Source organism: Crotalus tigris, unplaced genomic scaffold, assembly GCF_016545835.1.
Source record: "Crotalus tigris isolate CLP2741 ecotype Arizona unplaced genomic scaffold, ASM1654583v1 scf7180000023636.1099087, whole genome shotgun sequence".
Classification (NCBI taxonomy): domain Eukaryota; kingdom Metazoa; phylum Chordata; class Lepidosauria; order Squamata; family Viperidae; genus Crotalus; species Crotalus tigris.
Genome location: NW_024100093.1, coordinates 596,348 through 622,608, shown reverse-complemented (window position 1 = coordinate 622,608; position 26,261 = coordinate 596,348). Strand labels below are relative to the sequence as shown.

At 38.9% G+C, this 26,261-nt stretch overlaps 1 protein-coding gene across 4 annotated transcripts in view; it reads left to right on the top strand.

Moving 5' to 3' along the window:
• Positions 1 to 19,973, top strand: part of LOC120297563 (muscular LMNA interacting protein) — a 73,386-nt gene extending 53,413 nt beyond the window's left edge. For 3 of the 4 annotated variants that reach the window (XM_039320336.1, XM_039320335.1, XM_039320333.1), the window contains 4 exons: positions 1,735 to 1,794; positions 2,330 to 2,455; positions 17,611 to 17,664; positions 18,251 to 19,973. In XM_039320336.1, coding sequence (XP_039176270.1) covers positions 1,735 to 1,794; positions 2,330 to 2,455; positions 17,611 to 17,664; positions 18,251 to 18,394 — 384 coding nt within the window. In that variant the 3' untranslated portion in view covers positions 18,395 to 19,973. The remainder of the gene's footprint in view (positions 1 to 1,734; positions 1,795 to 2,329; positions 2,456 to 17,610; positions 17,665 to 18,250) is intronic. The other variant, XM_039320334.1, reaches the window with a different exon arrangement.
• The last annotated feature ends 6,288 nt before the right edge of the window (positions 19,974 to 26,261 follow it).

Genomic DNA, 26,261 nt, shown 5'->3' with positions numbered 1-26,261 from the left:
TCTCTCCCTCACACCCCAAAACTCACATATACACATACATGTTGTGGGAAGTCAGCCCCCCCCCCAGAGAAGGAAATATTCAAGAGGCAGAAAAGCATGCCCAGTTTTTTCTTAATATCCCCAAGTCTCCCTCTACCAAGCAGAAACCAGCTCTGTAGAAATGCAGATGTAAATGATCCAGGAAAGTTGGAGGCCCCCAGCTAGAAGCTTAGGAAGACAAAGACACCTAAAATCTACATACCCCACCCAAACTCTAAGACAGGACATAATAGGATTAACCCATGGATGCCAAAGGGACACACTAAGACTCAGGTTAAAATACATGACACAGGAAATACAAAGCCTCAAACAGGAACAGGAAACAATCTCAAGAGCCCCACAGGGTATAAAAACCCACTCCCTACATGTGCTCTCTCTTTTCTTCCAGAGCCATCTTTCTGTCTGGCTCTCCTATTCAATAAACTGCAACCTTCTTTCTAAAGCAGTCACCATGTTGTTTATTCCCGGCTTGGATTGAACTATGATGAAGACTTTTCTTCAACAATGTTCTTTACTGTATATCTTGAATAATTGCTTTTGATGAAAAAGAAAGGGATGACTTGTGATACTTCTTCACTAACAATCTTTAGCAGACCAGCCCTAAGCATGGCAGTGCAATGAACTTGGAGCATCACCATGTGCTATCTTGGGGTGGGCAATCTATGGCACTAGGGCCACATTAGATATTTTTAATACCGCAAGATCCAATCTGAATTAGTCACCGTGATCAGCCTTTCAGACTGGTGTGGAGCCCATCATCAGAGAACTTCTCTCTCTCCAGAATATCTGATGATGGGCTCCAGCATGCACCTAAAAGCTTGGAAGACCTCTGGTCACCATGATCAACTCAGATTGGATCCTGCAACATTATCCTGGGACATGTACACTTCCCTTCCTTCGCTTTTTCTCACTTGACCACCCTGCCTCCCAACCATGATCAGTTATGATAGCTATGGTAAGAAAGAAACAAAAACTCTAGCAGAAGCCCTAACATTTGTATATTACAAACAAAACAAAACTCCCATAGGTGTGATGAGGCTTCATTCTCATAGTAGAGTTTAATCTCCTTAAAAACTAAATTATGGCTTTTGGAAACAAAATCCATTTGTCTTCCACTTTATCATGCTGTCTATTTTTATTCTCCTCTGTTGCCAGACTGGATATTTTGAGGTATAGATAAGAGCACTCTTGGGGGTAGGGAGAGGTTCCAGGCACTTCTGTTGATGTAAACAGTCACAAAAGAAGAAGAAACCTTTCAAAAAGACTGGCAGCCTTGTATGGATGTTTTGCTAAAAGAAGAAAAGACAGAACTGATTTATTTTTTTGAATTTGGGGATTAGAAAGAGCTAAAGAGGGAGAGGGAAAGAGCAAGATGGCAAACACTTGATAGAACGAAGGACAGAGGTCAAGATTCTGTTGTCTTTCTTTTTTCACTTCTTCTGTTTCCTACCTTTACTTTTTTCATGTTTCATTTCATCTTTCATACTTTTTTTGTATTGTAAAATTCTAATTAGAGAGATAGAAGATTTCATGTTTCAGGAAATATTCTGTACTCTCTCTTATCTTTCCCATAAATTAATAGTTCTGACCTAGCCTCTTTTTGATGCCCAGGCCATCAGTGGTAGCCCCCTGCATGATGCATGGAAGCACAATTATAGCTATTACATATTTCATTTTACTTTATTTATTCATTAGATGTATATCCCGCCTTTCCTCCAGGAGCTGAAGGAGGCATACCTCCAACAACCCTGTGAGGTAGGTCTGGCTAAGAATAGCAATGAGCTAAAAGTAAGTCATGCAGTAAGTTTTCATGGTTGAGGGTGGACTTGAACCTGGCTCTCCCTAGTCAAAGCCCAGTCAGTTAACCATTATGCTATAGTGAAGCTTCTCAGGGATAATGTGCTTTGTTTTAAGTACCAGCATAGAAGGATGATCCGTCTGATTTACCACATAGGAAGAATGAACATGCCAGTTTGGGGATTCCCATGGTCTGAACCACTGATAAAAAAAATGCGAAAGGCAGAAGCAGTTCTGGCTAGTGTTTTCAATTTTTGGCACGTGCTCTCAAAAATCTGGATTAGAACTTCTTGCTTGGTAGCTCAAACTCTCTGTACTATACACTGTCTCTGTTAAAGTTGGCACAGTTACATATTTTATACAGCCTTTTGTCTCGATTTGTGCATTAGAAACATTCATCTTTGCTTTGTCATTGGTTCAAACATTATACATTTGCCATTCCGGTGTATGACTTATTTAATATTTCTATATTGTGTTCTTTCTTCACTACTAGACAAAGCCTGGAGTAATCCGACCAACAACCGTAAAAGCAAAAATAACGATAAAAGAAGAAGAGCCTGTCCAGCCAAACCCCTTCAGGAAGTATTTGGAAGAAAGAAGCGATCTTCAGACTGAACAGGTAGAGTCTCCTCCTTCCTTTCCTAATTCTGCATTCCTCCTCAGGGTTTTCTTTCAACATGGGCCTTCACAGACGAGTTGGGTCTAGGGCAGGGGTAGGCAACCTTGGCTCTTTTATGACTCGTGGACTTCAACTTCCAGAATTCCTGAGCCAGCCTGGCTCAGGAATTCTGGGAGTTGAAGTCCACGAGTCATAAAAGAGCCAAGGTTGCCAACCCCTGCCCTAGAGCTTCTCTTGGTGGGCATTTAATAGAGGTGCAAATAACATAATTGCATAGGTGTTCTTTTATCTTCATGTTTTGTTCTTCCTGGATTCTTTGCAGAGTTTACTTGTTTTGCACTGCACCTGCCTAGTTCTCACAGCATCACTATCAGTGCATGATGTAATGAAGGGTTTTGTTTATCAGCTGGCTTGTTCTAGAGCCCTGTCCTGATTTGGGTTGTGAGGGAGTGTTTGTCCCAAGGTCATCCAGGCAGCCTCTGAGCTTTAGGGAGGACTAGCATATGTCTGTCCCCATTCCTACTTCAGCAGCTGACTCCCTGAATAACCTATGAGTAAGATTTCTTTAAAAGAAAAGAAATTGAAAACACATGGCACAAGATAGTCCTCTTTCTGTTCTGTGGCTGCCCATTTCCTACTCCCCAGCATCTTCCAGTAAGGACGAGGCCTATGTGAGCAGAAAATAAATGGTTTCCTTCTTTCTCTGACCAATCCAGAGATCCTCTGACTATTTGGACTGGCTTTCTGAAAGATCAGCAGGCTCTGCCTCCAGATTCTGTGATAATTATTTCTCAGAATAGCCAAACTTTCATAGGGTTATTATCTGAATAATATGCAAAGATATTCACATAGGTTTAGGGATAGGGTCAGATATAAGTGCAATAAGTAAACTTAAAAAATAAATCCAGCAGTGTTGTTACATAGAGGATTGAACCAAATGTTCTTTTCAAAAGGTATCAGTCCACACCTGGTATATTAAAATGCCTTTGGATCCTAGTGCAGGGCTTAAAAAGATAACATTAACCACAACAATACTCATGGTCAGACACAAATACTTTTATAGTTTGCTCTAGTTAAATTTACATAAAATGCAATGGGACTTTAAATGATGATGATGATGATGATGATGATTTAAGCTTTCATTCACTTCTCTATCATATGCATAAAGTGTCCTGGAAAGCTGATGAAATAAGTAGATGCTGTCCTCACTAAAATGTTCAGAATTGCTGTTTGAGATAGGCTTAATCTCACAAGGCCGGCTTAGTCCCACTGAATCAGTATGTTTAAAAACTCTGATTTGTGCTGCTCTCAGGATGAATGAAAAGGACGCCAAGAGATTAAACCTTTGCCTGTCAGAGATTTGTTGAGCCCCTTCTTCTCAGAGGAGAACTTCTCTGTCCCTAGGTTTCAACCACTGTAGAGATTTAGCAGCTTTAGAAGCTTGTTTCCCTCTCACAAGCAGTACTGGGGGGTCAACTGACAGCTCTCCTAAAAACACAAAATGGCACATTTTGGCTTCTTTGAGCTGTTCATTCCAGCATCTATGTGTGGAACAAGATGGGTTCGTTGTAAACTAGTGATGGGAGGAACTCCCCCGTTCAGTTCTTCCAGCCGGGATTCTCCTTGACGGCGCAGTGCGGAAGAAATAGATCGTGAAGCCAGCTATCGGAAAGAGAGGTTTAATCACGAGGCTCAAAGTTGAGTGACAATTCAGCTCGAGTCCCCGGCTAGCTAGACAGAATGATCTTTAAACATGGGTTTTTATACCTTTTTGTGGTTTCCAAATTTGTCATTTCTGATTGGTGAGGTTGAATCTGCCTTTCCTGATTTGCTGGTCAGTGACTACTGTTGGTTAAATTTCTTTGCTAATCCTGCCTAAAAGGTGTTAATTACTTTTATTGTTGTGTATTTGTTAATCCTGATTGTTGCTAGCTGGTTCCTCATTGTGTGTGTCAAGTGTTTGCCATTTAGCCTCAGGCTGCTGTTGACCCAGGTTAGTTTGTCTTGGGGTTTTCCCATATTATTCCTTCGTTGGAGTGGGGAGGGGGTGTCCAGCTCTCATCACTAGCATTTAGGATTATCAGTTGTAAACCACAATAAGAAGAAATTGAGTCGCGGCACCTAGATTTCTTTTCTTTTGGGGTTGAAATATTTCACTGCTTATCCTGAAGAAGCTCCTTGGATAAGGAGCAAAACGTTTCCAACCAAAAAAAGAAAAGAAGTCCAGTGGACGTGACTCAACTTCCAGACAACACTGCCTGGATGACTGAGAGGTTTCATAAGCAGTCAGCTGAAAGGTAAATCTTCCAAGTAAATAAGAAAGAAAGAGTCACAGGACAGAGTCAGTAAACAAATACAAATCTGAGTATAATTTTGTCTTCAGGTTGTCTTTTTTCTGAGGCAACCTGAAGACAAAATTATACTCAGATTTGTATTTGTATACTGACTTAAATAGTTCACAAGTTATATAGGTACTTGAAGATCCTACTAGGAATGCATCATTGAACTTAAAAATCCATAGTAGCCAGTGGTGGGATTCAAATATGTGAACAACCAGTTCTCTGTGTGGATGCCGCTTCCGGAAGTCCGTTCTGGGCCTGGGCAACAAAAAGTTAGCTACCAGTTCTACCGAACTGGTGCAAACTGGCTGAATCCCACCATTGATAGTAGCATTATTTTTTTGTGAAGCTCTTCTCTACCACTATAGCATATGTACAATAACCATATTAGGAATTTTACTTTCCCATATTCCAGGGAGGGAGGGAGGCAGGCAGGCAGGCAGGCAGGCAAGCAATTATTTTACTTTTTGGGGAAACATTGTTAAACGTAACAGAATAGGAAATTTTTGCTATGGAAATGGTATTTCTACTGGCTGTAGCGGATGTGTCAGCCCATTATAGTAATGAAGCTAACTTCAGTGCCAAAACCACATTTTTTGAGCCCATGGGCCAAAAAATTGAAACACACTTGTATCTGATCAATTAACGCAATACAAGTTTTTCTTACTTTCTGTTGGGCCCATTCTCTCTAGTCTTAGGAGCCTAAAATATCCTGACTTTTACCATTTATATGGAAATCTACTGAGCTTTTGTCATACATTATTGTTACAATTTCACCTTTACCTTGGATTAGCTTGCAGCATTTTTGGGAAGGATTGCTTCTTTTCAGCCTGATTGAAATTGACAGGTTTTATCTTAATTATTCACTTGAGTAACTTGCTTCCCCCCCCCCCTCTTGCCTTGTTGAAATGCCTGAGCTAACCAGCCAAAAACTGCACTCTGTACCAGTAGGGAGCAAGAGATTTGCTAAGCAAAATGATCATTCTGGTCTATCTAACTCAGACAAGCATTTTTCGTTGCTTTTCATATCTTAATTCTAATGATTAATGTTTGAAGATTCTTCGAGGAATCCAGTTACTATAAACTAGCCATGTAAAATTACAGTTTTTAAAATCAGTTTCATTTCAAATTAAATTTAAAGCAGCTTTTCCATAGAACTGGCTTGGATCAGTTTTTATAAGTTAAGAGGCAAGTGGCCTTGGGCAAGCTATCTCTGGCAAAAGTATACCAAGCTTTGAACATTTCCAGTCTGGAGGCTGATTCATGTATTCACCTGCAGGAGATTATCTGACCCCAACATGACATTTCAGTAATAGACAGGCAGTTAAAAATGGCTCTTTATTGTCTTTCCATCTATCTTTTCCATTTATTTTTTTTTGCAAAATGTCTTATTTCATGTTGCCATTTCAGAAGAACATCAAAGTACATAATAAACTTAAATCGGTTTCTGAAAACGCCAGTGTTTTGAAATGAAAAACTACTATAATTGGGTATGAGTTTTTCATCTTTAATCTTTCTTAGGGGGAATCATTTTTAACCCTTCCTTTTGTGTAAATACAGCATTATATTATTATTTTTTTAAATAAAGTTGTGTTAAATTATTTTAAAATAATAACATTAACATATAGAGTTGAAATGCTCCCCTGCTTCCTACTCAAATCCAATTAAATCAGGACAGAACAGTTTGTCTTAAATATGCAAAGCAAATTAGACTTTGTTTAATTTTTTTAAATTGATGATTTTTTTTTTAAAAGCAGCATACAAGAAGGCAAAAGGAGAACAGAAATAAAATAAAAATTGGTACAGAAATACAGTATTTTTAACTGGACAAAAGAATTACCATATGGCTAGAATTAAGTGTGTATTTGATTAGAAATTAACCATAAAAATAAATTCCATTTTACAATTATTTTTTTAGCCATATGTAAGAATGTAAATCTCTGAGTTAAATGTCCAAAACTCCACTATTTGTTGTTTAAGAAAAGAAAAAGAAATGATGATTAAAACAGTACAAATATCTATTAGTTTCTAACTGCTCCTTTATAAGTGCACCTGCAGCTTATGTCAATAAGCAAATCAATAATAATAATAATAATAATAATAATAATAATAATGTTGGAAGGGACCTTGGAGGTCATCTACTCCAACCTCCTGCTCAGGCAGGAAACCCTATACTATTTCCCATCTTCAAAAAAGGGGGAAAAAATGGACCCAGGAAATTACAGACCTATCAGCCTGACCTCGATACCTGGGAAGATTCTGGAAAAGATAATCAAACAATGAATCAGCGAACACCTAGAGGCAAACAAAGTCATTACTAAAAGCCAATATGGGTTTGTGAAAAACAGATCATGCCAGACAATTCTTATTGCATTCTTTGACCAAGTAACAAAATTAGTGGATCAGAGGAATGCTGTGGATATAATTTACTTGGACTTCAGTAAGGCATTTGATAAAGTAGATCACAACCTACTACTTGACAAGATAGAAAAATGTGGGTTAGACAGCATCACCACCAGATGGATCCATAGCTGGCTAACTGGCCATACTCAGCATGTGGTCCCCAATGGAACCGTATCTACATGGAGGGAAGTGTGTAGTGGGGTGCCCCAGGGCTCTATTTTGGGCCCAGTACTCTTCAACATCTTCATCAATGATTTGGATGAGGGAAAAAATGGGAAACTCATCAAATTTGCAGATGACACCAAGCTGGCAGAAATAGCCAACACTCCAGAAGACAGGCTTAGGATACAGGAGGATCTGGACAGACTTGAACACTGGGCGCTATCTAACAAAATGAAATTCAATGGTGAAAAAGGGTTCTACATTTAGGCACGAAAAACCAAATATACAGGTATAGTATAGAGGGTACTTTGTTCAATAGTAGTAACTGTGAGAGGGACCTTGGAGTCCTAGTGGACAATCACTTAAATATGAGCCAGCAGTGTGCTGCAGCTGCCAAAAAGGCCAACACAGTGCTGGGCTGCATTAACAGAGGGATAGAATCAAGATTACGTGAAGTATTAATACCACTTTACAATGCCTTGGTAAGGCCACACTTGGAATACTGCATCCAGTTTTGGTCACCACGATGTAAAAACGATGTTGAGACTCTAGATGGAGTACAGAGAAGAGCAACAAAGATGATTAGGGGACTGGAGGCTAAAGCATATAAGGAAAGGCTGCTGGAATTGGGTATGTCTAGTTTAACGAAGAGAAGGACGAAGGGTGACATAATAGCAGTATTCCAATATCTCATGGACTGTCACAAAGAAGAGGGAGTCAAGCTATTTTCCAAGGCGGTTGAAGGCAGGACAAGAAGCAACGGCTGGAAACTAATCAAGGAGAGAAGCAATCTAGAACTAAGGAGAAACTTCCTGACAGTTAGAACAATTAACCAGTGGAACAACCTGCCTCCAGAAGCGGTGAATGCTCCAACACTGGAAGTTTTTAAGAAGAGACTGGACAGCCATTTGTCTGAAATGGTATAGGGTTTCCTGCAGGGGGTTGGACTTGATGATCTCCAAGGTCCCTTCCAATTATTATTATTATTATTATTATCCATCATCGCACAGTCAGCCAGATGTTCAGACTGGATTTGGCATTTTGTCTACCTATCGAGTCCTTACCCAGGACCTGGGATAGGCAGATGTGGATGTTTGATGGTATTACAGATATCGTCGCAGGATGGAAGCAGTTCCTAATAAGGCCGCCTTTTGCAATTGACTAATAGCGAATTTGTCAATGCCAATGGTGTTCAAGTGGTGCTCCAGTTGTTTTGGAATTGCACCCAAGGAGCCTATGACTATTGGTACTACTCTTGCTTGCTTTTGCCACAGTCTTTCTATTTCTATTTGTAGGTCTTTGTATTTTGTTATCTTCTCCAGTTCTTTCTCTTCTATTCTGCTATCTCCAGGCACTGCCACATCCACTATCCAGACTTTTTTGTCTTTCTTATCGACAATTGTTAAGTCTGGGGTGTTATGTTGCAGGTGCTTGTCTGTTTGAATTCTGAAGTCCCAGAGCAGTTTAATTTTATCATTTTCTATGACTTTCTCTATTTTATGATCCCACCAGTTTTTGCTTACAGGCAAATGATATTTTTTGCAGATCTTCCAATGCACCATTGTTGCTACTTTGTCATGCCGCTGCTTGTAATCAGTCTGTGCAATCTTCTTGCAACAGCTTACCAAGTGGTCCACTGTTTCTTCAGCTTCTTTGCATAGGCGGCACTTACTGTCTGTTGCTGTCTTCTCAATTTTGACTTTGTATGCATTTGTCCTTAAGGCTTGGTCTTGTGCAGCCAGAATTAGTCCCTCGGTCTCTTTCTTCAATTTTCCTGCTCTTAGCCATTGCCAGGTTTTATTATTATCTGCTTTCCCAGCTATTTTTTTCATGTATTGGCCATGTAGTGCTTTGTCTTCCCATGCCTCTATTCTGTTCTTCATTTGGTCTTTCTTGTAGGCCAGTTTGGTCTCTCCAGTAGTTAGTAAGCCTTCCTGATATACTAATTTCAGTGCATCTTCATCATTGTTCTTCAGATATTCTTCCAAAGCCATTTTTTCTTCTTCAACCATCTGATGTACTTGTAGCATTCCACGCCCACCTATTTGCCTTGGTAGATAAAGTCTATCAATGTCACTGCGTGGATGAAGGGCATGATTCATTGTCATTATTTTTCTGGTCTGCCTATCCATTGCTTTTAGTTCTGCTTGAGTCCATTCCACTATTCCAGCTGTGTACCTAATGACTGGGATTGCCCAGGTGTTGATTGCCTTTATGGTATTTCTTCCATTGAGTTTGGATTTTAAGATCTTCTTCACTCTCTTGATGTATTCACCTCTAATCTTTTTCTTGACTTCAGTGTGCTTGATGTTGTCAGCTTGAAGGATACCCAAGTATTTGTAGTACTCTTCCTCATCCAGACTCTTAATGTTATTTTCGTGGGGCATCTTGATTCCTTCAGTTTTCACTATTTTTCCTTGTTTGATAGTAAGTGTGGCACATTTGTCCAAGCCAAACTCCATTACAATATCTTGGCTATATATACGGACAGTGTTGAGCAGCGATTCTATTTCAGATGATGTTTTTCCATACAGCTTCAGATCATCCATGTAAAGGAGGTGGGATAGTCTGGCAGATGTTTTTGATGTTTGATAGCCATGTCCTGAGTTATTCAGTATTGTTGACAGAGGAAACAGTGCAATAACAAATAGTAATGGTGATAATGAATCTCCTTGAAATATTTCTCTCTTGATATTAACCTCTCCCAGCCTCTCACCATTGATCTGCAACTGTGTCTTCCATTGTGCCATCGATCTTTGCACAAATTTTCTGATGTTTCTACTGACTCCTGTTATTTCTAGGCACTTTATTATCCAATCATGTGGCAGAGAGTCAAATGCCTTTTTGTAGTCAATCCATGCCACATTCAGGTTGGTCTTCCTTCTCTTGCAGTTTTCCAAGATCATTTTGTCTATTAGGAGTTGATCTTTTGTTCCTCTGCTATTGGGGCGGTTTCCTTTCTGCTCAGGTGGAAAGAGATTGTTTTCAACTAGATGCTGTTGTACTGCATCAGCTACCACACCAGTTAGTAATTTGAAAGTTGTTGGTAAGCAGGTAATTGGCCTGTAGTTACCTGGTGTTGCCCCTTTTGCTGGATTTTTCATTATTAGGTAGGTTTTCCCAGTTGTTAGCCACTTTTCAATTTCTCCTCCTTGTAGTATATTGTTGAACTGCTTGGCAATGAGTGGGTGTATAACAGTTAGATGTTTCAACCAAAACCCATGCAGTTCATCTTCACCTGGTGCTGACCAATTTTTGATTTTCTTTGCTCTTTTTTCTACCATTTTTGTTGTTATTACTAGTTCTTTCATTTCAACTTCTGTTTTATTTGCATCCACCTCTTTTAACCAAGCCGCATCCTTGTTGTATTTCTTTGGGTTATCCCATATCTGCTTCCAGAACTGCACTGTTTCTTCCTTGTCAGGTACTGACTGATTCCTTGCAGTTTCTCCATTGATGGATTGGTAGAAACGTTTCTGATTGGATTGAAATTGGAGGTTCTGCCTATAGTTTGCAATTCGAGCTTCATATCTACTGATTTTCCTGGCTATAGCTGTTATTTGTTGCTTTATTATTTCCAGTGCTTCCTTGATCTTCCTTGTTTCTAAGTGGTATTTCTTGATTAGGTATTCTTTGGTCTTCTTGTTCTTGCAATAAAATGCTTCAGCTTCTTTTCTTTCATCTGTTCTAGCTTGCTTGCATGTGATCTTAACTTGCTGATCTTATTTTCTAGTCTAACCTTCCATTTTTCTGGTGCACTGTTTGTTTGTTTTTCTTCTTTGTTGATTTTGCATCCCAGGTATTCTGTTATAACTGCAGCTGTGCTGTACATTAGTTGGTTTGTTTCTTGCAATGAATTGGTGCTTATACTTGATATTGCAATATTTGCATCTTTTAATGCTTGTGCTAGCTGTTTCTTTGGAACAAGCTTCAATGCAGGTAGCCTTATTCTGTTGTTTTTGTGCTGTTCTAGATGCTCAGTTATTCTTTGTTTCAATTCTTTTATTTCTTTAGTTAGAGGGTTTTGTTCTTCCTGAGGTAGAGGTGCCTGGTTTCCAAATGAGAACAGTTGTATATCTCTGCTAGATTCCTTCACTGCCAACTCCCCCTGGTTTGCCTCTACATTCTGAATTACTTCTGGTAAAGCTTTGATTTCTTTGCCCTGGGTAAACCTTTGCAGTTCGTCCAATTCTGTTTCTGTGAATACTTTATTTCGTGTTATAAATCGGCGTTGATCTGCTAGTCTCTGTTCTGTTATTTCTGATTCTGGATGTTGTTCTTTCCAGAACTGGTGCATTCGTTTTAGATATCCTCTTCTTGTTGGACTTGATCTGTAGTAACAGATCATTATTTCTTTGTTTTCCATCACTGTGTATCTGCGACGGGTAAACACCTTTTCTTCCAGTAGTTCTGCAGCTGCTGGCCCTGGTTGCTCAGCCAACAGTCCTGAGTCCTGTAACCCATTTTTCACCAGATATCCAGGAACTCCAATATCTAGCGCGGACCTTGTTAACCCGGGCGACGTCCGAGCCGGTATGGCATTCTGCAATTTACGTCTCACCATATTTTTTATGGGAGAGACACTCTTTGTCTGACTCCTCTGATGAGACCTGTCCAGTATGGTTGAACCTCTGGCATAGCTCTCATCTTCCTCAGAGTACACAAGCCCCACAACCACGTCAAGGTAGTGCCTCACTGGGGGATTATTATTATTATTATTATTATTATTTCAGACGAACAGCTCTCCAGTCTCTTCTTAAAAACTTCCAGTGTTTACTAAAGATGGGGAAATGGATGAAGAAATTTTAAGTAATGCAGTTGCTGGTAGAAATGTAGTGGGATGCTACTATCTGTGAACTGCTGTGAGAAATGAATGTTTGTTGAAAGAAACAAAAATGGCTGTGTATAACTTTGTGGTTTTGACCACGCTATGATATGGAAGTAACAATCTGACAGGAGCATAAGAAAAGAATGAGTTACAGTGCTTGACGTAAAAAGTATGCATGGCAAAACAGGAAGAGGGACCCAAGAATAAATGGCTGCTGAATGAATAAGGACAAAATACAAAACTGAGTGTTAAAGAAGTATTTATTTATTAGATTTTTTATTACTTGCTTACTTATTACTTACAAGCAACTCAAGACAGCGGACATATCTAAGGCTCCTTTCTCCTCCTCTTTTCCCTCACAACAATCCTGTGAGGTGGTATGGGCTGAGAGAAAGTGACTGGCCCAGAGTCACCCAGCCGGCTTTCATGACTAAGGCAGGACTAAAATTCACAGTCTCCAGTTTCTAGGCCAGAAAATGAATAAAGATTGATTTCCAGAACAAATATATGAAAGAACAACAAACTGGTAAGAGAGGTGGAAGGATTGTGATAATTATGGCTGGATAGAGTTAATGATATCCTCAGAAACAGAAAGTTAACAAGTTTAAAGCATAAATAGCAATATATCAACTGGTATATAAACATGAGAGAAGCAATGATGCTCTGCAAGGTTCATTGTATTTCTATTTTCACATTTTTTTAAAAAAAGTTCTTCACTTACCAAAGAAATTATGCCTTTATTCCCTTTCTGCAATTTGCATAATGTTGCTTACTCTAAAACTGAATAAGTTGGGTATGTAGATATGTGTGCATTTATATAGTGTGTGTAAAATATTTCATTTGGTACATTTAACCTACATGCTGTCATCTTGGCCTGTTTTCAAGAGGATTAAAGGAATGTTAGAACATCGGCATTGAATTTGTCAAATTGAAAGGACAGTAGTTACTGGCTTGTACAATGTTTTGCAGCCTTAGGCCTTCCAACTAGAAATATGTCCTGAGCTGTACAAATTGCTGAAACATATGTTTAATTTCTTTGACTAAACTATTTGTCAGCTGTGTCACATTATTCTTGTGGATTCCATGCTATAGTAGTGGAAACCTTTTGGGGAAAGCATACAGTAGAAATGCCACCTTTGGTTAAGTTTCCACCAATTTTTCTTCTAATTTCTTTATAACTGTAGCCTCGTTCACTTAATAATACTACTTTACATCGCTTTCTGGGCAACCAGTCAACTCTTTGCACCATTACTTTAATTTTATTGCATTTTACAAGCTCACTAAATGAAAGAAAGAAAAAAACCCAACCAACTTGATAGCGATCACATAACACACTGACAAATGTCCTCCTCTGAGCTTCAATACATGACATCAATTCTATTGTGATCTGATTGGCTCATTGCCAAAACAAGATGACATCTGATTGGCTCTCTAAACACTCATGCTCATTGGCTACAATCAGTTGAAGGAAAGCTACCTGATATCAACCTAAGCAAGATGTGCTTCCTTTTTCTGGTTATTTGGCTATAACTTTTCATAGAATACAGTACAGATAATTGAACTTTGTTGCATTACATTCTTGATTAAATCATTGATATAAAATTTTATGGTACTACTCCAAAAAAAGTGATGTTATTAGTCATCAAATCTCAAAAATACAATTTTCCCAAAAGGTTTCCACAATTGTGGTCACTACTGTAGATGTTCTGCAGAAAGATAGAATATTGGTGATGTGGTGTCATTGTGAAATTTTGACTAGGGAAAAAAGAGAGGGAAATCCATCCATTTTCCTCCTGTGTTAATGCATAGTCCACTAGGCAGGCAGCAAGTTTCGAGAGAATTCAGCTCTTCGTTAGTAGATTTTGTTATGACTTTTACTAGTACATCAGGTTTGTCTATTTGCGTTTTATGTATAATACCATTACACGCCAGGGATAGTGCCTGCTGATTTCTTGGCATGGCTACCTGAGTAACTTTTACTACGCTCTTCAGTATTCTTTGTGGACATTTGAAGTTGGCTGCGTCTGCACATTTTCTAGTATCCATTTGCAGTAATGGATACTGGCATTGACAGGGGGTTGGAGCAGAAGATCTCCAATCCTTACATTCAATGCTTCAGCTTTATGCAGATCTTTGACAGGAAATAATTGTGCACTCTGTGGCACCTGCATGTCCAGACAGGAGAAGAGTCTCAATTTGGTCTTCATCAGCTTTTTAACTGGCTTTTCTCATAGAAAATGTTCCAGCAGTTTCCACCAGTTAACAGTTGGAATCTATTATCACTTTTCCTGTGACGTAGTTGCTCCAAATGTTTCTTCTCTGAATAAAACTTCTCACATTCTCCAATAAAGAATTTCTTTATATTTAAAAACTCTTTTGCAATTTTGGGGAACCTGAAGCTTGCTCTATGCCTAAAATAGTGTCTGCCATTTTGATACATTTTTGTGCAGCCATTGTCATTTGAACCATGCTTGATTTATAGAGAATTAATTGATCATGTTTCTGCATTTTGTTCAGTCATAACTAGTAGATACAAACTCTCTCAGTCACAGGAGCTTTTAAGCATCCTTTTAATCACTGATGGGAACAAGCACACATGTACCCAATAGAAGACATTATCTGTTCAGAAACAGAGAAGAGCATAATGCAAATACTACATTGTTTTAATGTTCTATAGTGCATTTTAATTGAATGTCTGTAAGCCGCTTACAGTCACCTTTGGAGATATGGGTGAAATATACTGTAAGTTTAATAAATACTTTGGTTGATTTCTTTTGTATTATTAGTTTTAGAATCTTTCTCCTTTCATTTTGGAGCAAAGCAATTCAGTATAGCAATAGATTTGATCAAACAACCTTTCTGGGTAAATGGATTTTTAATCTAATAAACAAATATAATAATAAATAAGTAAACAAATAGATTTACAACAGAAGATTGTTTGGTTGACCAGGGGTTATGATGTTTAGTTGAGAACCATTAACATTCTGATGGTACCTGATTCATATCAACATATGATTTTGCCCAAGGATTTCATTTAGAACTTAAGGAGAAGAATTAAGAGCATTGAGCCCTGAAGCATCTCACTATTCAGTGGCTTCAAGCTAGATTTCTCGACACCCATCAACATCACTTGGAACTGACCACAGAGAAAGAAAAGCTATCCCAGCACCAGCATTCCTACTCCCAAACTTCATAGATGGTCTAGAAGAATACCATGACTGGTATATTGGAACGGTTGAGATATTAAGAAAAAACAGGAGACTTGCACCACTCTTGGCCCAGCTCCAGCAGAGGTCACCAACAAGTGTGATCAATTCTAATTCCATACTATGCCTTGATTTGAACTCCAATTGAGTGCAGGTAATTAATCTCTTCCAGGCCCTTTGGATCCACATTCTTCACATTTTCTGGATGAAAATTGTCCAAAACCCTTAAATCCAATTATGGTTTCTTGAGGGCAAGTAGGTACACCATTGCCTCCTTCAAGCAAGTGAAACCATCCTCTTCTCAAGGATAAATTTATTATCGCATGGATTTAACCACATGTCACCTCTCAGGAGACCAGGAGGGAAAGGCATTAAATAAGCAAGTGACTGGATAGCATGTCCTGTCTACTTCCTCAAGAGTCACAGAGCCAAGCATTTCCCACATAATCAAACAAATCCTTGCCTTGGTCACATCCACAGACTCTTATCATCTCAGTGAATCTGAACAATTTTTTATCCATTAGAAGCATAGAGTAGTCTTCGTAACAGCCTGTAGATAGTCTTGTGACTCCTTCCCGGCAGGAAATGGATCACTTTAAACAGGATTGATGGTTGGTTATGTGTGGAGGCACTAACAGTACAAAAATATTTTGCTACTCTTCTTCCCATGATGTAATCCAAAATATGGGTTCTTACCAATGCTTGGTTGGTCTGTTCTTTTCTCCAACAGTGCTCTAGAAGTCTCTATTGTCTTTTATCTCCTCCAAAAACCAAGGAGCAAGACCCTTCTACTTTATAGCCAGATTTCCCCCCCCTAACAACAGCAACTACCATGTTTTTATGAAATAAGACCCAACCAGAAAATAAGCCCAAGCATGATTTTTCAGGATGCTTGTAATATAAGCCCCACCCCAAAAATAAGCCCCAGTTAAGATCGTTAGCCAGATGGATGCATTTAGTACCCTATTTCCCCGAAAATTAGACCTAACCAGAAAATAAGCCCTAATATATCTTTTGGAGCAAAAATTAATATAAGACCCAGTCTTATTTTCGGGGAAATACAGTAGGCATGTAGATTGCAGCCTGATCTATAATATGTGCATATTCGTGGGTGAGAAAATAATAGTTCACATGAGTCAAAAAGGCTGGGAAAACTGATGAGGCAAGACATTGATAAAGATTAGTTATATAAGCAGGAAAAATCAATTCAGTGGTTCTTATGAGCATTTAAAAAAAAAACCCCAGGGAATGTAAAAGAGACTTAGAAGGTTTAAGCTTAAGATCTGATTTGTTGGCTAGGTTCCCTGTGAAATCTATTATAAAACTTCAAAACTCAAGCAGCTGAGGTGGGATGAAGTGCTGATAGATTGGAAAACAGCCTCTCACATCTAAACCTCACAAACCTTCGGGCTCAGAAATCACAAACAGAACTATAGCAACTGGAATATAGCTTTCAAATGATCTATTCAGCTTCTGTTGTCTTTCAGGGAAAAGCTTCTTGTTTAGATCTAAGGCACGCATGGTATTCTAGTGGTTAAGATGTTGGGCTTGTCAGCTGGAAGGTTGGCAGTTCGAGACCCAAACACTGCATGATGGGGTCAGCTCCCGTTCTTGCCTCAGCTCCTACCAACTTAGCTGTTCAAAAGTATGCAAATGTGAGTAGATAAATAGGTACCACCTTGGTAAGAAGGTAACAACAGCCCATATACCTCATGTATAGTCATGCCAGCCACATGACCACGGAAGCATCTTTGGACAACGTTGGCTCCCATGGCTAGGAAATGGAAATGAACACCGCCACCCCCCCCCCCCAGAGATGGACACGACTGGACAGGGGGAACCTTTACCTTTTCTTATTTAGATGCTTTCACAATGAAAGGAAGAGTAATGTCTCTTTTCCAATCAATGTTAGCGATTGCTGGCAAAGACCTTGATATGAAAGCAGGGGCAAAATTGTTTCTTTCTGCACATAAGGAGACACACTTCCAAGAACTCTAGCTTGCTGTCTGCATAAATACACCATCTGGCATTTTCCTGATAACATCATCAATAAGTCCTCAAATAGCCATTCATAATGAGGATATTAGGAGCAGATTGTACTGGCCTTTAGTTTTCAATTTGCCAAGTGCTTTTTTTTTTTTAATGTTATGCCATTATTATGTCATCTTGGCTACTTCAATTGCCTTTTAATGTTCTTGACATTTCCATTCTTTGCAGACCACTCATCCAATTGTGCCTATTCTTGAAAATGAAGCACTCAGTTCTAACGAGGTAAATCACTTTCCAGTTCTGAAAGCCTGCAGTGTTATGAAAGAATATTAGTTTGCACTAATACTGGTGTACTTTTATTGGTGTGATAGCTAAAGGGAGCAGGGTCTGCCTGGCGAAGGCCCCCCTTATTCAACAAGCCAATACATTTCTTTACACAAGTTATTTTTGTTAATCTGTCGTTTTGCAAAAAAATTGTCATCTGCTTCTATCATTCGCACAAAGTACATTTGTTTTTGTTTGTTGATGAAAATCTCAAGGGACCATTTAAATCAGAGGCGTCTAACCTTTAAGACTTATGGATTTCAACTCCCAAGATGGCTGGCTGGGGAATTCTGGGAGTTGAAGTTCACAAGTCTTAAAGTTGCCAAGGTTGGACGCCCCTGATTTAGGCTTTATGGGCCAAGGACTGATTAATAGATTCTTCTTTCAGTCCGTGGTATTCTTAGTAACTTGTCTTCAAATCCATACTATAATTCCAACAAAAACAAACATAAGCTATTTTTCTTGACCACTCATCAAAACCATGATCAAGAAGTCATTAGGTAGTGCTCACTCAGTTCTCATTTGACATATGATTTCTTTTCAGCTTTCCTCTGTCAGAAGAAAAGACAAACCTTCCTACCAAGAAGAACTAAGTGAAGGAAATTTTCTAGACACTGAGAGTCCACGCCAAAGAGGTCACTGTCCACTCAGCAGAAACTCGAGAAATAATTTTGCAAAACTTAGCTAAGGTATAGCCATAAAGATCTAACACACACACACACACATACACACACACACACACACACATATATGCCTTAAATACCAGCTGCTCTGGTGAAAGAATCTCCATATCTGTGAGCGTCCTAAATTCATCCAGCTGGCAATTCAGTAACACCGCATGCAGGACAATGTGGCTCAATCCAATAAATATTAATAATGGTATTATTTTTAATTTCTAATCATGCTTGGGATCTTTTGGAGGCTTGCTGAAATGTAAAGAGGGTGCTGGAGACTGTCGTTTTGCTTTTTAACATTTTAGATTTTTTTTTAAATACTAAGGTAACATTAAATATTTCTTGAATGTTATGCTTATTTCATGTTTTAAATGCTATAAGCCCAGTAAAATAGGTAATGTGCAGGGTGCAAAAAGAGATGTCCAGGAAGACATAAGTACTCCTAGACATCACACTGGTGAACCTTAACTCTATAACAGTTCACAACTGGATTATAAACACTGAGTTCAGCCTTCACTAAAAGACTATCCCATCATAAACCTGTTGCACACATCATGCTTAGCACTGGTTTGCTTGAATTGCAGTTTGGCTAATTTGCAAGAAACAAGTGAGAATCAGTTGCTGGATGAGCAAATTATTTTTGTATCACTTGGCCAATTCCAATCTTATTTTATCCTCTTTTTAGCTGTTTTTGCCTGACACCCTAATCCTAAGCACCTTTCATTTGAGGGTTCCTTGGGGCTTTCTGCAGACATTTATCACCCAAACTAGGTAACATCATCAGTGCTAGTAAGGAGTGGGGTTTCCTCTCCCCCACTCCATACTAGCACTGATGATGTTACCTTCTTCAGTACTGTTGAAACTTTGAATGGTCACTAAACAAATGGTTGTAAGTTGAGGACTACCTTTATTTTCTATTTTAGTTTAATTGCTACTTTTACTTTAGTTATGTTCAAACTCTTTAATATATTACCCTGCAGCTTAAGAAATATTTTATGCATGCATGTTACCACATCTTTATACCAAATTTTCACAGTTATTAGATATAAAACCCAATTCCACAAAATGCCTGTTTTAAGACTTAAAGAGGATGTTTTCCTCTGTGCATTTATTTTAAAAAATGTACCATTACAAATACAAATGTACCATTACAAATACAAAGCAATTCTGTATTCAAAAGAGGGATTCTACGTTCACAGCAGACAGTGTCGCTCATTTTGGAAATATATAGAGGGCAACTCCACATTGCATTCTAAAGCTGCTCCTGTCCTTTGTTCATGCTGACTTGACTACGATGTCCTCCCATTGGATGATTCCCAGTTTCTGGTTTAGGAAGACAATATAGGAAGTCCTTGACTTACAACAGTTTGTTTAGTGACTGTTCAAAGTTACAATGGCACTGAAAAAAGTGATTTATTATTAATTTTCACAGTTATACGATCGTTATAGCACACACACCCCTGGCTGTGTGATCAAATTTCAGATGCTTGGCAATTGGCTTATATTTATGATGGTTGCCATGTTCCAGGGTCCTATGTTCCCTTTTGCGACCTTCTGACAAGCAAAGTCAATGGGGAAGCCAGATTCACTTAACAACAGTTTGACTAATTTAACAAGTACAGTGATTCACTAAACAACTATGGTGAGAAAGGTCATAAAATGGGGCAAAACTCACTTAACAACTTGCTTAGCAAGATAAATTTTGAGTTCAATTGTGGTCATAAGATGAGGACCACCATTCCTTTCCTTCCCGAAGGAAGGTCTTATTGGAATGTGTAAATATCTGGGTGGGTATATATGTAGACACATACATGCATGTGCATGCACATGCATGCACACTCACAAATATACATACATATACAAACGTAATTTGAGTGTACATTTTCAAAGTCAAGCCATCAAAAAGTACTTACATTGCATTTATTAGATAGGTACAAGAACCAGGTTTAAAATAAGAACAGCTTTCTTGCAGCCCTGTTGATCCCTAATATCTTCCAGAGATAAATGAAGAACAGAGCTTCAATAGGATAGCAATTGAAGATCTCATCTGGTTCAGAGAACATGGCTGGTCTGAAACCTGGCATATTTTTTTTAATATTATTTTTTCTCCTCTGAGCTGCCAATTTTCACACTGTTCTTTTCTTAATACCCCATTCCCCTCACATTCTAGCCACTGGAGAAATATGGCTGATAGATCAATTTATTTATTTATTTATTCATTTTTTTTTTAAGGCCAAGGGCAAAGTATGCAACTCAGAGAAAGAAAAATAATACCATATCTTTAAAAAACCAGTAAGGACAAAAGCAGAAGGGCTATTCTTAAAGAGGAAACAGGAAAGCAGCACTTCAAAGGGAAGCAGGGGAAAAAAATGTACTGGGAAATGGCTTTGTGCCCTCTAAGGGTAACTACAAGGTGACATCATCTATTCCTACTATCCAGAAATGGTTGCTGGCCTCCATTGATCAAAAGAGTCCATTCTGAATAAAATCAGCTTGTTTTCAATTTCACACTGGTTTGAATTCAAAATGATTTGTGCACCACGACTGTCTAGCCCAGTGGTAGGCAACCTTGACTCTTTTATGACTCGTGGACTTCAACTCCCAGAATTCCTTAGCCAGCCATGCTCAGAAATTCTGGGAGTTGAAGTGCACGAGTCATAAAAGAGCCAAGGTTGCCTACCCCTGGTCTAGCCTAAAAGAAGCATCTTATATTTACTTCACTGTAGGAAACAGTGAAGGGGAGAAAGGTGAACAGGATTCTGGATTGCAGTGTGTGAAAAATCCTGGCACTGAGGGAATATAAAGAATGGCACGATTGGTAAAAAATGTGTAATAATATTGAGAATGTACACAGAAAAATGGAATCTTTTTGCAATAGGCCTGACATATCAACTGTAACTGATTAAAAAAAACTCTCTGAATTAAAAACGAGGGGGGGGGGGAAGGAGATCTCTATGGCTGAAACAGCCTGATTATATTACAAATAAACATCTGAACCAGCAGGATAATGCAGCTAAGAATGCATGGCTGTTTTACACAATAGTTATAGTCTATATCAGGGGTGTCAAATTTAATTTCATTGAGGGCCGCATCAGCATTGTGGTTGTCCTCAGGGGGGCTGGGGGTGTGTGGCCAGGGTGGGTGCAGCCTACTGGGTGGGCATGGATGGAGTGGGTGTTGCCTACTGGGTGGGCATGGCCAGCTCTACATCGTTCGCGTCAAGGGTGCCTATGAGGGCCTGGGCAGGAATGGGACAGATCTGAGGGTCTTTGACAGAAGGGAGTGGGACTGGGGCAAGCACCAAAGCATGGTCCATTTTTTCGTTCCTCACAAATGGTGACACTTCCCCAGCATGTACCCAGGGGACGGGGCCGACGGGGCAGGGGCTGGTTTCTCGCTGTTTCTAGATGGCCTTGTGGAGCTAAGACTGAATGCGTTTCAGCATAGATGGCCACCACAAAATTGTACATTGGCTCCTGGGCAGCCTGGGCCAGGGCCAAGGCAGCAGGGGCCATTCCTTCACTATTTCCAGGATGGCTTTGCGGGCCACATGAAACCACTTCGCGGGCCGCATCCGGCTCCCAGGCCTTGTGTTTGTCATGTCTGGTCTATATGCTAACTTATTTTAGAGAAGAAATATCTCTCTCTTCCACAGTAGAAACCAAATTTAAAAAATCATTAGTTATAGTAGCAAAATAAACAAGAATAAAAGGTAAACACAATAAGAAAAAGACATTGGGATCAGATATTAAAAATAAAACCAGCAACCAAAACTAATCTGGATAATAAACAGGCAGGAGTGGCCAAATGGGACTTATTTTTTATTTATTTATCAAATTTATTTGCCAACCATCTTATGATACAGAGAACTCTAACTAGCTTACATCAAGGTATGTTCCTAGGATCTTTTTTTTTTTTTTTTATGAGGGAAAAACTATTTTGGTCATCCTGACTCCAGCCCTGGAAGGATACAGAGATGATTTTCTCCCTTAAATTTTAGAGAGCTGGCAGGAAAATAACAAAGGAAATATTCCTTTTTATAGGTACATAAATCAAAACCAGATCAAAAACCATAAATCAAAATCAGAAGTACTGTTTTGGATTATGCTCTGAAAAGTACTGGTAGCCGATATTGTCTATATACACTGTAGAAATGGGTTAGGATGAAGCTATAAAGTTGCTTATACAGTTAGTTCTCAACTTATAATCATAACTGAGCCCAAAATTTATGTTGCTAAGTGAGAAATTTGTTAAGTGAGTTTTGTCCTATTTTACAACTTTTCTTGTCACATTTGTGAAGTGAATCACTATAGTTCTTAAATTAGTAACACGAGTGATAAGTGAATCTGGTCCCCATCAGAAGATTGCAAAAGGGGATCACATCACTCTGGGACACTGCAACCCTCATAAATGTGAGTCAGTTGTCAAACGTCCGAATGTAACTCACATGACCATTGGGATGCTGCAATGGTCATAAGTGTGAAAAATGGTCATACTCATAAGTCACTTTTTTTCAATGCCATTGTAACTTTGAACGGTCACTAAATCAACTGTTGCAAGTTGAGGACTACCTGTAGATTGTAGTGTTTTATCATCACACCATTCAGATGATCATCTGGAACTTGGTATGTTTCTGTGTAATGAATTTGGTTGCTGTGCCTTTTGAAATGGAAATTTCAGATGGATGGCAAGGGTCACAAACTAAGCCATCTTGCATAGTTGTGGGATTTTCATCTGAAGATATGAGGCAGGAAAGAATAATATCACCACAGCAAGCATCTGCTCTGTTCTGAGGCATATCACTTCTGAGTAAAGACTGTATAAACTACTTTCAAATGTATTAGGCAATTAGATCTACCTTCAAATGTTAGTTTGGTACAATGATTTTTTTCCTGATCACGAAAATGTTATATAGAGTATTTACAACAAATGTTTGTATATAATATTTGAACTGCAAATAAGTAGTAGTAGTAATCAGAGATTAGCTTTCTGTTCATATTCATTCTTTAGGTTCACATGAATGTGTATCTATTTTTCTTTTTAAAACATAATGTAGGATATGCAGAGAATTAGTTACCAGTCTGGCACAACACTGGCACATAACCCATGCTGAAGTAAGCAGAAGTTTCAACTTAACATTGCTTTTCTGTGTATACTAAATATAAACTAGTAATAGCAGATGGCAAGTAGGCTCGAAAATATGTCAGCCCAAAACAGATGTGGATTGACTGAGGAAAATATTTATTCCATTTCCCAAATTGTTGACTGAGCTTTTAATGTCTGTAGTGGAGAAAATCACTTGTTTGGGGGAAAAAGTCACATAATGTTTTCAAAAGAAATAAAATCAAACTATATATTTACAAAGCATTTCTTGTGTGTTGTTATGTCTATTGATTACTGGCTAGAAGGATTGGCCAGCAATTCTCCTATTTGAACTTTGGTATCCAGGAGTTATCATTGCTGTAAGTCAGCCTCAGGTTGTGTGCCCAGTGTTTTCTAAAAGTGTTCAGAAATGTCCACCATTTTCTTCTCTCTTCTTTTCTATCGTTTTTCCTGATAGAATCCAAAAACTCATTCCTGTGTTTCATGGGCATAGTACTTTAGGACCTCTTCCAAAGCGTCATTCAGGCATTCTCCTAAATACATGAGGAAAAATCAAGTGCTGAATAATCCCTTCTCTAGTAGAGACACGCATTGCCTCTCCTTCCGATCCACACATTGGACAGAATGCACAAAAAGAACACAAATAGAGGCATTCCTTCACATTCGGAACCCCGAAAACCACCTTATAGGGAAACAGATGTGCCACATTCCAGTGGGTAGAAGCAAGGTGTGGGCAGACAGGGAAGTGTCACAGCCCTGTGCTTATATTAGTCATATTTGTATAATGGGGACAGCTATATAAGAATATTACTTGAATCATAATTTCAACAACAGATATTTAAAATGGAGGTTTACTATAATATTTGGAAAAAGACTGCATTAGAACGAAAGACGAAGCTGTTCCTGGTCTTCAGGTTAAGACTGAGTTTCCAGAATGGGAAAAGAATGGGAAGATTGGGAGAAATTGCCTTTTTGTACAAATTTAATACAGGGCGTGAAAGCCTAACTGCATATCGAGTTAAATATAAGATATTAAAAGATGCAAATGAAACAAGAGGCTTGGGTTTACCTGACTTGAAAAGGTATTTTCTGTTGTTTTAGGTTTTATCTTTATTTCTTTTTTTTTTCTTATTCTATATTAGTTTGAGCAGGGGATTGAACTAGAAGACTCCAATGTTCCTCCCAACTCTGTTATTCTGTTCTGTTCTGTTCTTTGAGTTTGCACTCATTTTATCTTTGTTTTTAAATAAAATTATAAACACACACACATATACATGTCTGCATTAGTGATCCTTGATGAAATCCAGCCATTAACGCATGAACAGAAAAAGCTGACGGCATAAGGACTGTCCTCTGTGTTCTTTTTGCTGGTGGGTATTTTAAAACATTGGAAAAACTGGGTTAAACTATGTTAATCATACCTTGAGGGTGTGACCAGGCTAACTTCTAAAGTTAGGGGGAAAAACTGAGGTTGCCAGGGTGTTACAAAGAAAAGAAGGGCCTGGTCATGGCTTTTTCAAACCCCATTCTCTGGAATTCTAGAGTCCCACAAAAATTGTTAACCTTAATCCCTATCCCGATCCTATTTTATCCCCTACCCTATAAAACTCAATAAAATCTTCTTTTAAAAAAATTGTTGGGCCCCCATAATAGACTAAGAGAAAAGAAAAACAAAAGTTCCCTAAAGTAAAGCCAAGGGCATCCTTTGTAATTTTTCAAAGATGCAATAGAAAAGGTAGGGTTTGTCAGTTATCACCAAAAAGCCCCAAGCTCTCAGGGGAATTTGTCCTTGTGAAGATTCCTCGCTCTCTGTCTGAGAGGCAGAGGGGGCTCCAGGGATTTCCTTTGTACCTAACAAATTCCATAGCTTGAAATATATGGAAATCCCTGGTCTGTGCTATGACTTAGCAATGGCAGGTTGTTTTGTTGCAAGTTGGTTTTGAAATTGGTTCTCTCTCTCTCTCTCTCTCTCTCTCCCTCCCTCCCTCCCTCCCTCCCTCCCTCTCTCTCTCTCTCTCTCTCTCTCTCTCTCTCTCTCCTCCCTCCCTCCCTCCCTCCCTCCCTCCCTCCCTCCCACAATTGTGGGAGAAGATGCAGTTTTTTGCTTTATTGTTAAACATAGTAATTCTTGGACCTAGGCCATTGGCTTTAAAAGGTGGGATTTCATCCTGTTTTAATATTCAGGGGCAGTGTTTACTCATGTATCAATATGAACAGCTCCTCTTCTCTGGAATCCTTAAGCACCCAGCTGGATTTGTTGCTCTTGTTATATTGGAATGATGCTGTGTCTTTTTAAAAAGAGTGTTGGCTCTGCACCAATAAATAAAAAAAGGAAGTGTACAACAAGCAGTTTCTCTGTTATCCATGTCTTCTCATCTATACTTTTCTGATGAAGGTATAAAATAGAGATTTTATGAAAGTCAGGAAAAGTGGAAGAAAAGGAGAATCAAGATGATCAAAGAGGAGGAACTATGCACCTCTGAAGAAAAGTTAGCACTTATAAAGATGATTTATTTGAAGGGGGGGAAATGACGGGGAAGGAGAGGGATATGTCCTGTAAAATGAAACATGGTCCAAAAGAAGTTGATTTTCCTTTACACTTGACCCTTATGAGGTCCTTCTCCACTTGCACTTAAGTGCGGTCCATAAAATACACAGAAATCTTGTTCCTGCTGTGTCCAGATGAGGCTACTGAAAAGAAGGACCAGGGGTGACATAATAGCAGTGGTCCAATATTTGAGGGGATCACAGAGAGGAGGGGGTCAACCTATTTTCCAA